This window comes from Pholcus phalangioides, unplaced genomic scaffold (assembly GCF_987345545.1).
Source record: "Pholcus phalangioides strain wild (caught in Gottingen) unplaced genomic scaffold, Ppha-v1.0 ptg000011l_1, whole genome shotgun sequence".
Classification (NCBI taxonomy): domain Eukaryota; kingdom Metazoa; phylum Arthropoda; class Arachnida; order Araneae; family Pholcidae; genus Pholcus; species Pholcus phalangioides.
The window spans coordinates 63,150,382-63,165,213 of record NW_028301604.1 but is presented as its reverse complement, the minus strand read 5'-3'; the positions used below and the strand labels follow the sequence as shown (position 1 = coordinate 63,165,213).

The following is a 14,832-nucleotide window of genomic DNA, read 5'->3' as shown; positions in this document are numbered from 1 at the left end:
GTTTTGTTTCTAATTTTGAAGGCCTATGGATCTGTCACTGATTAAAAAGAACATAGATAATGGCTCTATTACAACTACTCAAGAATTTCATAGAGATATGCTACTGATGTTTCAAAATGCAATTATGTATAACAGTTCTGATCATGATGTGTACCATATGGCTGTGGAAATGCAAAGAGATGTGATTAAACAAATCCAGGTAATGTGATTAGACAAATCCTTTGTTAAATAAATATTTAATAAAATGAATCAACTGTGTAATTAGTACAGTAAAACTCTTCTTACTGACACCAATGAGACAAAAAAAATTGTCCTTTGTCTCAGGGAGGGGTTTATTTTTTACTATATTTTCATTTTATAAAATGTTGGGTCAAGAAACCCCTCTGTAATAACCCCTCAGAGGATAACCGTATAAAAAGGTTACTACTGAAACCTTTATAAGTTTCCTGAAGTTTTTTGTTCTACCCCCTTCCCCCTCCCCCCCATTCTGCAAAACTTTTTCACTTTTCCTCACACTTAGGCCAACCCATAAAATCCTATACCACAGTGTTTCTAAAGCTTTTTGAACCTGAAAACTGGTAAAATGTCTGAAATAGTTTGACGGACCACTTACTTACAGTATATGGGTCTAATCCAATGTTTCTCAAAGTGTGTATTGCGATTTCTAGGGACGTCATAGCAAGCTTGAGATATTCATTTGTGCTCGTATTTATGCTTTAATAGTTTAGTAGATATTTTCTCTCATAATTCTCATCTTGGACGTAAGTGATAAGATGCCTATCTTGCTCCGTTCGCCAGCAGTTAGTTGAGTTAGATAACAGGACCTTTACCGATTTACCCTCTGTACTCATTTAAGCACAGCAGGGATTTGGCTTTGTGTAATACAGTGAAACCTCGATACAACTATATTCTGCAGACCCAAGAAAAATATTGTGGAGGGATTATCATTATATTGAAAGGCATCTCACCATGCCACAATTATGGTGCTGCTGCCATTTCTTTGTTTTTCATAGTCTGTATCATTAGTTTGCCATAAGGTTTGAAAATCGTAGGGGTAGGCAGAATTGTCTCAGAGGAGGGGGTTCATTTTTTACTACTTTCGTTTTATAAAATGTTGTCAAGAAACCCCTCTGTCCATTGCATACGGCAATTATAGTAATAATTAAAATTACTTTTAACGAAAAAACATAATATAAGCACAAATACAATTCCACAACAAGCAAAATGCCCAACGAGGTGGCTGAAAAGGCTTTATGACAACGAAAATTTTAGTTTAGAAAATATATATATATTGCATCTGTATAGCTATTTTATTTGAAAATACTGATAGAGGCATTTATATTGTGACTTAGATATGTGTAATATTGATCAGATTATTTAATCTATTTTGACTCATGAAAACATGAATTTCAAAAGAATCAGCAAAATGTTGAAAGAAAAATTTATAATGATTTGACTACATAGCTGATTATTGTCTAATGTTCATCTGAAATAATCTGATATTTTTGTCTGTTTGGTCAAACATGTATCACTATGAAGAAAAGATGCTGAAAGTCAATTTTTTTCCCAGCACAGCTTCACGCAAGCATATAGTGACCGAGGAAGAAATCCTATTTATGACGGAATTTCTTAGTTCTAACATTACTGACCATTTGAGTTTTTGTTGCAAACCTACAACTACTGAATTTTTTCCCCATTTAGTTCAGAAAGCAACAATCTCTGGTTATTTACTCGTATAAGGATATTTACCAGCATTTGTATGTTTAGTTTCTTATCAATGCAGGGGCGTCGGAAGTGTTTCGAACCTGTGGGTGATCATCATTAGTTTTATATAGAAAATATTGATTTTTGAATTGATTCTGGGGGTGCTCGGACCCATGCCACAAATTACCACCTTCAAAAAAACAATGTATCAATGGCTTCTGGTGGCTAATGCAGTATGTACCATATTAACAACCTTACCCATGGCCTCACATCTTACAACAGGCCTCTGGCCAGACCTCTTAAGTGAATTCATAGCTTAAAAAAACAAAAATCAGATAACCATCCCGGGCCCCTGAGACAAAGTCCTGTCAGCCCCACCCTTGGGGGGAGGAGCATGTTCATCTGAAATACTTGCCCTTACTCTGTGGTGAAATAATACATGTTCATCTGAAATATAATGGCTTTACCCTGTGGTGAAATAATACATGTTCATCTGAAATATAATGGCTTTTCCCTGTGGTGAAATAATACATGTTCATCTGAAATATAGTGGCCTTACCCTGTGGGAAAAATTATTGCACAGTGGTTTTGTATCGTATCGCAGAAGCACCAGACTTCATTATTGTCCAGAGAGACTCATTAAAGATAGTGTTGCTATAACCTTTGATCTTTTTTCAAACTAAAAAAATATCCTTATAGCTTTCTAAAAAATAATGTTATAGAGGGAGTTATCATAATAAAGGATATCATCGATCGAGGGGAGTTTAACAAAAGGGTAAAGGCAATTTCAAAGTGGATATGGAAAATTATCATTGTAGCAATGTTTCATTGTATTTTAGCATTTGCAGCTAGATATTGTATATTTTAGCACGTACAGATGAGAACCCTAATCAGAGATTGGCATTGAAAATTCTTGAGAAGCCATTTCTGGTTTAGAAATAAACTCTCTTGAAAAGCTGGTGTATTTTGTTATCTTGTGGGTGCTTTTGTTTTCCACCTTATACTATCGACATTATATTGTTATTTTCATGCAAGGGCTTCTTTTGTTATTGATTAATTAGATTAAAGTTTAATTTGAATAACTAATGCAATTCAATTTTGTTTCACTTGAACTTTTTTTAAATGTGTTATCATATGTTTCGCTGTCTTTAATTGAGGGCACTTGTTATCCAGTGTCATACTTACTGTTTATGAATTTAAAAACTCTCTTGGAAAATTCTTAATATTGATGCAATTTCAACAAAATATCCCAATATCAAAATGCAATTCAAAGCGCGGGTATAAATGGGTTAACCTTTACAGCGGCAATCCCAAGATATCTTGTCAAACCTGATCTGCTTTATTTTGGTCACCCAACACACCTTTATTACCGATGTTGCAGTTACAGTGTGAGTCAAGGAAATTTTAAAAACCACTTAAAGGGTTAAGGGCTGCTGTTAAGTCTTGGTGTTGGTGTCAGGAGAGTATGATCACCTGCGTTCTTCCTGAAAAATGTGGCATTTTATAGAGGGTTTGGTAATTTTTACTGTGCCAATTATAATGGGAATTGGTGAAATTTTAAAAAACCATGGAAAGGATTAATGAAAATCTTCCTTAATTCAAAGGCACTTGTGTGTGTGTGACATGTGCTCCTTCCTGGACTCAGTGGGATATTAGCAAAAAAGCTCCACAGACTTAAGAACTACCATTCATAGCACTAGCCCATGTGAAGAGTGTCCTGCCTTATTGTTGTCTGTTGATACTGATGAGGATTTCGAAAAGTCAAGCCCCTGCTTTTCATATAATTCCAAAAATGCTTGAAGATTCAATATAAAATAATGGTAGTCTGTATATCAAAGAAATTGGCTAATATATGCGCATTCTATTTGGAAGACTTTCTTCTTCACAGACATATTGCAGTCTGGGTTCCCACTGTTGATCATCATAGTACCAAATCACAATGAAAAAGTTTAAATTTGGCTAGTGAATAGATCACCAATAATGGATGTATATACGGGATGATTATAAAAAAAACTATCCCGACATATGGGCCCCTAACTATCATACCATTCACAGAAACTGAATGAAATTTTGGCATAAGGTATTTTGAGGTATGCGCTCAAGAATGATATGGAAAACAACAGTGTCACTCTAACAGTTACGGTTACAGTGAGAAAATTTCGAAAATATCAAATGGCAACACCAAGTTTTTTGTATTGGAATACAATCTCCATACTGAAAAACACTAAATAGCGTTGGAATGGCACCTGTAGCACGAAAATCCCCGGAGCTAGGCAAGGAAAAAGTAAAAATGACTTTGCCGTGCACCAGAGCATTAATGTTCGTTTCATTCGTCACACCGTTTCTTCGGCTGAGATCCCAGCCTGATTAGTCCTCCACAAGGTCATGTGGAAAATTTGTGAAACGCAATAAAATGCTTTATTTTATGCTGCTTCTCTGTCCTTATTGGTTGTCCTCACTTTTAGCCTATCTACCGCCAGGGATTTTCGTGCTACAGGTGCCATTCCAACGCTATTTAGTGTTTTTCAGTATGGAGATTGTATTCCAATACAAAAAACTTGGTGTTGCCATTTGATATTTTCGAAATTTTCTCACTGTAACCGTAACTGTTAGAGTTACACTGTTGTTTTCCATATCATTCTTGAGCGCATACCTCAAAATACCTTATGCCAAAATTTCATTCAGTTTCTGTGAATAGTATGATAGTTAGGGGCCCATATGTCAGGATAGTTTTTTTATAATCACCCTGTACTACAATGTCACTAAACAGCACATGCCGTTCTTAATATTGTGAAACCTTTGCTACAATGATAAATGCCTATAGCAGGGGTGCAAGAGCTGCGCCAAACTGCGCCAAAACTGTTCTCTTGCTACATGGTGCGCCAAGATGCGGAATCCCTGCGCATTTGCGCCAATTCTTGTTTGGGGTTCGCGGAGGTACTGCTAATGCACTGTAGTGCGTCAAATACCCGGAATTTAGGAAAAAGAAGCATGTGCAATTTTGTTCACAGGAGGCGATCAGTCCGAGGCAAGGAAAAAGAGGGGGAAAACTTCATTTTTTTTCACTTCCTACCATCTACCACAATCACGTTATCTCGTGACCTTGGAAAGTAGTTCTCCTACTTTGAAGTACAAAATCGTATACTGTTATTAGTATAACCCGCGGGCAATCAAAGTCCCTGAATGAATATACCAAATTTTCCGATTTTGGAGAGCGTTTTTTCTTCTGCTGGTTATATACTGAAAATAAACGTAAATTTTGTGGCTACCAACTTACGTTCAAAGACAGCATATCTACAGCGTAAATTTGCTTTATTTTTCACAAGATTGCACAAGTGGATTGGTTAATACTCGTTTAAATCAACGAAATTTTTCGGAGATTGTTGGGAAAAAACGGGATCTGTAAAAACTCCAGCTAAAATATCCGTAGTTTTGTCATCTAGCCAACTATACGGTCGTGTGGTTGCCGATTGTGAAAATTTCACATAGCGGAATTCCGGATTTGGCGAACAGGGCCAGCTCGAGGAAAAAAATCTCTCCATGCAGAACCTATTTTGGCGCTGCTGACTACATTTTTTTTGATCGACAAAGCTTTTTTCACCCTTTCAACTCCATTTGGCACCCCTCCTAGAGCGGCGCCCAATATGGCCACATGGTCTGCTCCTGCGTTGGTGGGGAGGGGTATGCTTTTAGCAATAGTCAAAGGAAGGAGTTTTTACTAGGAGCATGCTCATATATTTTGCATATTATGCATATATATTTTGCATATTATGCATATATATTTTGCATATTATGCATATATATTTTGCATAGCTTCTGTGAGATACCTATTATATATAAATGTCCTATTTTTCCGAAACATGTTGGAGGGAATGAAATGTTTGCACCTTCTCTTGTTTTTTGTGCTCCCTTTCGTGCATTGCTGGGATTGTACATTACTCCCTCATGTATTGCTGGGATGTTGCTTAACACTGCATCGCCAACAGAACTATCAATTATGTAAGATGGATGGGTTGCAAAGAATTACAAGAAGTGAAATCAGTTCAAAGAATAGATAGTTTGATATTGGGCAGACATATTCAAACTTTATAACCTTGAAAGCAGCAGCCCAAAATTCAAAATTTTTCCAGTTTTGGTGAAGGCTTTTTGATTTTTAGAACATAGTAACTAAGACAGTGAAAGAGAGTTCAGTGTTAACAAAAGTCTGTTTGAACAGTGAAAAATCTGTCCACACAATACTTTAATGGAATAAGACACAAAATCTCTCTTACGTTCAAGGGCATGAAAAATTCAAAAAAAATTCTCATTAGGTTGCTGAACTTCTGAAAGCGACTCATACTTCATATATAAAATATTGTAACAGGCTTCAGGCTGAGAAAACAGCAGAAATAAAAATCATTTTTAATCTATTAACATGCTATTATGTTGAGAAATTGTTTAAGAAAATAAGGTATTTTTTTATATTCTTTTTTTTTTTGCATTTTGCTTTTAAATTTAATCATTTCTTTAAATTCTTAATCATTTCTTTCACGGAAATCCTTATTATATTCCGTACACACTTTTTTTCCTATATCAGGATGTATAAGATTTTGATGTTTAAGCAGCAGAAATTCTTGCTGCCTAGATTTTCAGTATGCCTAGTACTTAATTTGAAAAGAGTCTAATAATGTTTATTCGTCATTTCAGTAATGCATGTTTTAGTAGTGACATAAGATACTTCAGGAAAAACTTAAATGGACTTAGATTTGTGAAGGATATTTATTTATAATTATTTGTTCCAACCATTTTTGGCAAAACTTTTGGTATATTTCACAGAAAAATTACATCTTGTATTGCAGATACAGTTAGTATTTAGTTCTGCTCCATTTTTGAAATTTCTGCTCCAAAAATGAATTTTGCTGCTCTAAAATGGATGAGGGGCACTTGCTACGGATTGTTCATAATTTCTTCAGATGAGCACACTCAACTACTGAGCTACAGGAAATACCTTCAATACTAAAGAAATTGTTTTTTTCTTCAGATTTCTGAAAAAAAATTCAGTTAGAGTTAATTGCAGTATTTTACTTATATATTTTTTTTATTTTGAAATGCTGTCAATCTTTACCGATTAGCTTTGCTAAAAGATGGGGAGTATGAATATAGGTGCCTGATCTGTAAAGTAACAAAAACTTCATATACACATATGACAATGAGTTTGAGAGAAGACAAACATCTGGGGGGTGGGGGGGGGGGTCAGTGATCAAATTTACATATCATTCACGGCAAGATTGTTGTGACACAACCTTTGGACCAAATTGAAAGGAATTTAGTGAGAAGATCCAGGCAGACACTAGAGCAAGATGATACAGCGAATAACATGCATCTAATATCAGGACTTCTGAAAAGTATTTAAGGAATATGTGTGAAATCTGTCTTCCAAAGTAGCCATGGTGGTTTTAGTATTGATCCCCATGTCTGACAAAGGTGTTTCTGGATCCACAAAATCAAAAATGACTGGTTTTAGAAACCAGTCATGTTGATTAGAGGTGATGATAACGAGATAGGCTTTGAACTGTACGAACGCTCCTTTTACGGGCACCCGTAAAGGGTATCGGTCTAGTAATCTGAGTAGAGAGTCAAAGGTTAACCATGAGTAGAAGTCGTTGATGATGACGACGCTCTGGTCGGTGTATCCGTCCCACCAGTCACCCCTCATCTTGTGATAAGCGTCAGGGAAATTGAGTGCAGCTTGTGCTGACTTGCCAGTGCCAGGGGGTCCCCAGAAAACGTTGCAGGCAGTTTGCCAGTCTCTGGGGGTTTCGTATAGCATAGCGTACTTAGCGAAAAAGCTATGAAATCTAGCGCTGACGCTAAAGAATTTGTCATATACTTCTCGTATACTGTGTCCGTCTTGAAATCGTTTCTGTATCTCTAGCATGGTGCTATATGATATAGGTGCATTAAGTTGATACACAGGTGATACGCTAGTCTCGACCTTTGTGCAGTACGAGACGTTGTCTTGCAACGTTCCACGCATCACTTCCCAGTGACACCCAGTATGCATAAATTTTAGCTGTGCTAATCTCTTCTTCCTATTGAAGATAGCATATCCTTGATAATGGTAAGTACCTGACTCACCTTGCTCTACCTGGCACAAGAAACTCTCGCAATCGTCGAGCCAGACCCCCGGGTGGTCGTGAGCGTAGGGGTTGTTGAGAGTGAAGCACCAACGCTTTGCTTGTGTGCCCATTTCCAGGCGTAGGCGGATTGCGAGGTGTAGTATTACCCGAGCAATGTTCTTTTAGGTGCCCTAGGTCCCCTAGTGGTCTTAGAGTTTAGCTGGGGGGTGGGTTGGATCCCTTAGATGTATTGCCGGAAAGCCAACTTTCAGGGGCGAAGCTTTACACTTGAGCCAACTTTAAGGGGCACACCCCAGAGTAATGCAGGGAAGTGTTCATTCACCCTGCGGTAGCCAGGCGTCGCTCCACAATGCACTGGTGTATTCCTGAGAAGCCGTTTCTATTTCTTCCTCTGCTTCAATTGCTGAAATAGAAAAGAGTGTTAATTACATGGTAATTAAGTGAGTGAATACAAGAGTCAGGTCATTGAACTGTTATTCAAATTTTTTATTCACGAAAGAAGCAGTTTATATGAGTATTCAGATACAAGCCATTTGGTATAAAATTCAACATTGAAAGATACATGCATAAATGTTTGTATATCGTATTTAGTTTTTTTAGAGTCACTGTCTGTGATTGAGAATACGGGGGATATCATATCGGGTAACATAAACCATCGAGGGTATGCCATGTATGTGGCGTTAACGTTTTTAGCAGGGTCTGTCGATATGAGTTCGGCTTGTCCTCCAGGTATAGGTAAGTGTTCAACAGTTCCAATGATGTCGTCTATTCTCTTGCTGCCGGTCTTCAGGTCAGTGAGAGAGTCGTTTATCCAGTGTGATTTCAGTATCTTGTGAGTGTACTTGAATGCCTTCTTAGAATTTAATTGCCATTTAGAGAACATACCTTCTTCGTCGTTGTATTGTATAGTTGCTTTAGGCACCGTACCGTCTTTGTCCCAGAGCACGTGCATGACAGGGTTGGAGTGTCTGTATACAGTCTGAAGAGAAGTGCTTCCGACGAGTTTGTTGTTCGGATCGGTTACGTAGCGGTATATGTCGTAGTTTGCATTTTTGAAGTAAGCAGACCATTGGACGAGTCTCTTGGCTCTGTACTGGTCCCAGGTGTAGGAGAGTGATTGAAGAAGTCCCTTGTCGGTAGGTAGCCAAGGTGATACCTTTTCGTAATCTGCAAGGAGTTTAGCAGGAGTCTGAGCTTGATCACTCGACATTCCAAAAGTATAGTTGTAGGATTGAATTGATTTTAGAGTCACATACCTGCGGATAGGTATCTGTAGCCAGTTCCTGGGTACAGCAGGTTGTGCCTTGTTAGTCCGATAGTTCCCACGGCGATAACTCCTGCGTCTCCGGTATGTAGGTATTCTGCGACGATAAGTCCAGCGGAGGCGACGGTGTCCTGCGTAGTAGCGCCCTCCGTAGTATCGGCGTGTCCGGCGGTATGTACCCCGACGGGCCCGGTATCGGCTCCTCGGTCTGCGTGACCACATGCTTGGCTCTCGGGTTCACGAATGCTGTGGGCTTTGACCTCGTTCCTATACTTATAGGAAATAACGGAACATGGCACACGTTGGACTCTGTACCTTGTGCCGATAGAGGCAAGGAAAAAGTAAAAATGACTTTGCCGTGCACCAGAGCATTAATGTTCGTTTCATTCGTCACACCGTTTCTTCGGCTGAGATCCCAGCCTGATTAGTCCTCCACAAGGTCATGTGGAAAATTTGTGAAACGCAATAAAATGCTTTATTTTATGCTGCTTCTCTGTCCTTATTGGTTGTCCTCACTTTTAGCCTATCTACCGCCAGGGATTTTCGTGCTACAGGTGCCATTCCAACGCTATTTAGTGTTTTTCAGTATGGAGATTGTATTCCAATACAAAAAACTTGGTGTTGCCATTTGATATTTTCGAAATTTTCTCACTGTAACCGTAACTGTTAGAGTTACACTGTTGTTTTCCATATCATTCTTGAGCGCATACCTCAAAATACCTTATGCCAAAATTTCATTCAGTTTCTGTGAATAGTATGATAGTTAGGGGCCCATATGTCAGGATAGTTTTTTTATAATCACCCTGTACTACAATGTCACTAAACAGCACATGCCGTTCTTAATATTGTGAAACCTTTGCTACAATGATAAATGCCTATAGCAGGGGTGCAAGAGCTGCGCCAAACTGCGCCAAAACTGTTCTCTTGCTACATGGTGCGCCAAGATGCGGAATCCCTGCGCATTTGCGCCAATTCTTGTTTGGGGTTCGCGGAGGTACTGCTAATGCACTGTAGTGCGTCAAATACCCGGAATTTAGGAAAAAGAAGCATGTGCAATTTTGTTCACAGGAGGCGATCAGTCCGAGGCAAGGAAAAAGAGGGGGAAAACTTCATTTTTTTTCACTTCCTACCATCTACCACAATCACGTTATCTCGTGACCTTGGAAAGTAGTTCTCCTACTTTGAAGTACAAAATCGTATACTGTTATTAGTATAACCCGCGGGCAATCAAAGTCCCTGAATGAATATACCAAATTTTCCGATTTTGGAGAGCGTTTTTTCTTCTGCTGGTTATATACTGAAAATAAACGTAAATTTTGTGGCTACCAACTTACGTTCAAAGACAGCATATCTACAGCGTAAATTTGCTTTATTTTTCACAAGATTGCACAAGTGGATTGGTTAATACTCGTTTAAATCAACGAAATTTTTCGGAGATTGTTGGGAAAAAACGGGATCTGTAAAAACTCCAGCTAAAATATCCGTAGTTTTGTCATCTAGCCAACTATACGGTCGTGTGGTTGCCGATTGTGAAAATTTCACATAGCGGAATTCCGGATTTGGCGAACAGGGCCAGCTCGAGGAAAAAAATCTCTCCATGCAGAACCTATTTTGGCGCTGCTGACTACATTTTTTTTGATCGACAAAGCTTTTTTCACCCTTTCAACTCCATTTGGCACCCCTCCTAGAGCGGCGCCCAATATGGCCACATGGTCTGCTCCTGCGTTGGTGGGGAGGGGTATGCTTTTAGCAATAGTCAAAGGAAGGAGTTTTTACTAGGAGCATGCTCATATATTTTGCATATTATGCATATATATTTTGCATATTATGCATATATATTTTGCATATTATGCATATATATTTTGCATAGCTTCTGTGAGATACCTATTATATATAAATGTCCTATTTTTCCGAAACATGTTGGAGGGAATGAAATGTTTGCACCTTCTCTTGTTTTTTGTGCTCCCTTTCGTGCATTGCTGGGATTGTACATTACTCCCTCATGTATTGCTGGGATGTTGCTTAACACTGCATCGCCAACAGAACTATCAATTATGTAAGATGGATGGGTTGCAAAGAATTACAAGAAGTGAAATCAGTTCAAAGAATAGATAGTTTGATATTGGGCAGACATATTCAAACTTTATAACCTTGAAAGCAGCAGCCCAAAATTCAAAATTTTTCCAGTTTTGGTGAAGGCTTTTTGATTTTTAGAACATAGTAACTAAGACAGTGAAAGAGAGTTCAGTGTTAACAAAAGTCTGTTTGAACAGTGAAAAATCTGTCCACACAATACTTTAATGGAATAAGACACAAAATCTCTCTTACGTTCAAGGGCATGAAAAATTCAAAAAAAATTCTCATTAGGTTGCTGAACTTCTGAAAGCGACTCATACTTCATATATAAAATATTGTAACAGGCTTCAGGCTGAGAAAACAGCAGAAATAAAAATCATTTTTAATCTATTAACATGCTATTATGTTGAGAAATTGTTTAAGAAAATAAGGTATTTTTTTATATTCTTTTTTTTTTTGCATTTTGCTTTTAAATTTAATCATTTCTTTAAATTCTTAATCATTTCTTTCACGGAAATCCTTATTATATTCCGTACACACTTTTTTTCCTATATCAGGATGTATAAGATTTTGATGTTTAAGCAGCAGAAATTCTTGCTGCCTAGATTTTCAGTATGCCTAGTACTTAATTTGAAAAGAGTCTAATAATGTTTATTCGTCATTTCAGTAATGCATGTTTTAGTAGTGACATAAGATACTTCAGGAAAAACTTAAATGGACTTAGATTTGTGAAGGATATTTATTTATAATTATTTGTTCCAACCATTTTTGGCAAAACTTTTGGTATATTTCACAGAAAAATTACATCTTGTATTGCAGATACAGTTAGTATTTAGTTCTGCTCCATTTTTGAAATTTCTGCTCCAAAAATGAATTTTGCTGCTCTAAAATGGATGAGGGGCACTTGCTACGGATTGTTCATAATTTCTTCAGATGAGCACACTCAACTACTGAGCTACAGGAAATACCTTCAATACTAAAGAAATTGTTTTTTTCTTCAGATTTCTGAAAAAAAATTCAGTTAGAGTTAATTGCAGTATTTTACTTATATATTTTTTTTATTTTGAAATGCTGTCAATCTTTACCGATTAGCTTTGCTAAAAGATGGGGAGTATGAATATAGGTGCCTGATCTGTAAAGTAACAAAAACTTCATATACACATATGACAATGAGTTTGAGAGAAGACAAACATCTGGGGGGTGGGGGGGGGGTCAGTGATCAAATTTACATATCATTCACGGCAAGATTGTTGTGACACAACCTTTGGACCAAATTGAAAGGAATTTAGTGAGAAGATCCAGGCAGACACTAGAGCAAGATGATACAGCGAATAACATGCATCTAATATCAGGACTTCTGAAAAGTATTTAAGGAATATGTGTGAAATCTGTCTTCCAAAGTAGCCATGGTGGTTTTAGTATTGATCCCCATGTCTGACAAAGGTGTTTCTGGATCCACAAAATCAAAAATGACTGGTTTTAGAAACCAATCAACAAAGGATTTTATTCTTCGAGATTGAGCGACATACTCAGTACATCTCGGTGGCCAACTGCATATCATAATTTTTTTAATCCGTGATGTTATTTCACAATCTCTGCATGTTTGGTAACATTCGAAAGAGGAATAATGTGGCTTTTCACAATTGTAACTATTATATTATTTTCATTCATTATACAAACACAAAGCCACAACAAGCAAAATGCTGGTGAAGCATTTAGAAAATGAGGTGACTGAGAAAAAGATGCCCCTAACAAATATGGATGTCATATATTTCAAAAAGAAACCCAATTAAAAATGCAATTGCAAACAATATTAAACATACATAAACATACATTACAAACATATACATAATGAAATATTATACAATGCCCATAAAGAGAATACTTATGGTTGTCTAATTCAAAGTGGATAGCTTCTTGATTTACCCCAACATGCCTATTTCTTTTTAAACATGTCAATTTTGTTAGAATTTACTACTTCCAGGGGTAAGCTATTCCATTTATTCACAACCCTATAAGAGAAAAATTCCCTGCGACACCATAACCTCGCATTGTCCCTTACCTATCGATACTGGTGTCCCCTTGTAAAAGCAGTCGATTGGCAGTGTACAAAAAGTTCATGGTCCATCCCATTGACAATTTTGAACACTTTCTTGTTATTTTGGATCTGTTGATATATCCTTATTACTAATGATGTGTGTGTGTGTAAGTAATTATAACCAGAATATTCAATTGAAGACGGGCACATATTTAATTGAGATTTAAAAACTTAAAGTGAGAGACAACATCTTTTGCTGTTCAGACTTGAGCAGCCATGTTTTCTGTACTGTTGCCAAAACTGTGAAACTAAATACTTGACTAATAATGTGTTGCCAGATACCAAAAACAGAAATAAATAAATAAATAGTTTGCCCATTAACATAATATTCTAACACACTTCGAGCATATCTCCTCAACACCTGCGTTCATCTAATGTAAACATTCAAAAAAATGAAGTGTCTCTTCATAACTCAAGCCCCGTGTGCCAATAAGGACACGCGTAGCTCTTCTCTGCACCCCTTCAACCAAGTCTATTTCCCTCTGTAGGTATTGTCTCCAAAACCTTATAGCATACTCCAGTCCTGCATGAACTAAGCCTCGAAAAAGCATATGGATGACTTTAGGAGAATGCGAAGAGACCTTTTTGAAAATGAGACCAAGCATTCTATTTGCTTTTTTGACCACCACTGAACAATGTTCAGAAAACCTCATTCGCTCGTCAATGAGAATTCCCAAATCGGTGACGCTACTTGCATCCGGAATAGACACACCATTCAACTTATAAGAGAACCGTGGGTTGTTCGAACCAAAATGAGCGACCATGCACTTATCTACGCTAAACGTCATGCTCCATTCATTTGCCCATGCTACAATACTGTTTAAATGTATCTGGAGTAACTCCCTATCATTTTGATTCCCGACTTCCCACCATTAGCTTGACGTCATCTGCAAATTTGCTAACAATCCAGTCTATACCCAGATCGAGTTTATCGATAAAAAGTGGGAAAAGTATGGGGCTAAGGACACTTCCTTGAGGTACTCCACTTGTGATGCCTGTTCAACCAGAGAATTCCCTGTTCACCATAACTCGTTGTGACCGATCTCTTAACCATGATTCTATTTTACGTGCATCGATCTGCTTTTTCTGTATGCTGTAGAAAAAAGAGCAGGCTGTAATATATGTCAATAGTGTATTTGGCAGTTTTGCATGAGCAGGATGCATTTCCACTGTGCGCTACTGCACTCATGGATCTTTTTCCAGAGAGAACGTTTCATAGTAGGAGGTGGCATAGGAGCTTTAATACGAAAAAAAGCATTGGGATGTCTATAGAGTTGCTGGACATCTATATACGACCTACAAGAGCTCATGCAGGGAGGCATATCATTGAATATTCATAAATTACTAAGGGACTCTGTCACCTTGCAAAGGGAGGCTCAGATCACATGAGCCTTCCTTTGACACTGATTGAGACTTGACACTCAGTCCCTTAGACTTCAGTGTCTATAGGGTTGCTGTATTTAGATTAACTTTCAGTTTAATTTTTTTTAAGTAAAAAAAATTAATTTTTTTGTTTTTTAATTGGAATATGTATATGTTGTCTGAGGGGGTACACCCCCCCCCCCCCCATC

The 14,832-nt window shown here is 37.5% G+C and overlaps 1 protein-coding gene across 3 annotated transcripts in view; it reads left to right on the top strand.

The window, feature by feature from the left end:
* LOC149080690 (uncharacterized) overlaps positions 1 to 14,832 on the top strand; it is a 239,265-nt gene that overhangs the window by 210,884 nt on the left and 13,549 nt on the right. For all 3 annotated transcript variants that reach the window (XM_089239904.1, XM_089239903.1, XM_089239905.1), the window contains exon 22: positions 22 to 199. In XM_089239904.1, coding sequence (XP_089096030.1) covers positions 22 to 199 — 178 coding nt within the window. The remainder of the gene's footprint in view (positions 1 to 21; positions 200 to 14,832) is intronic.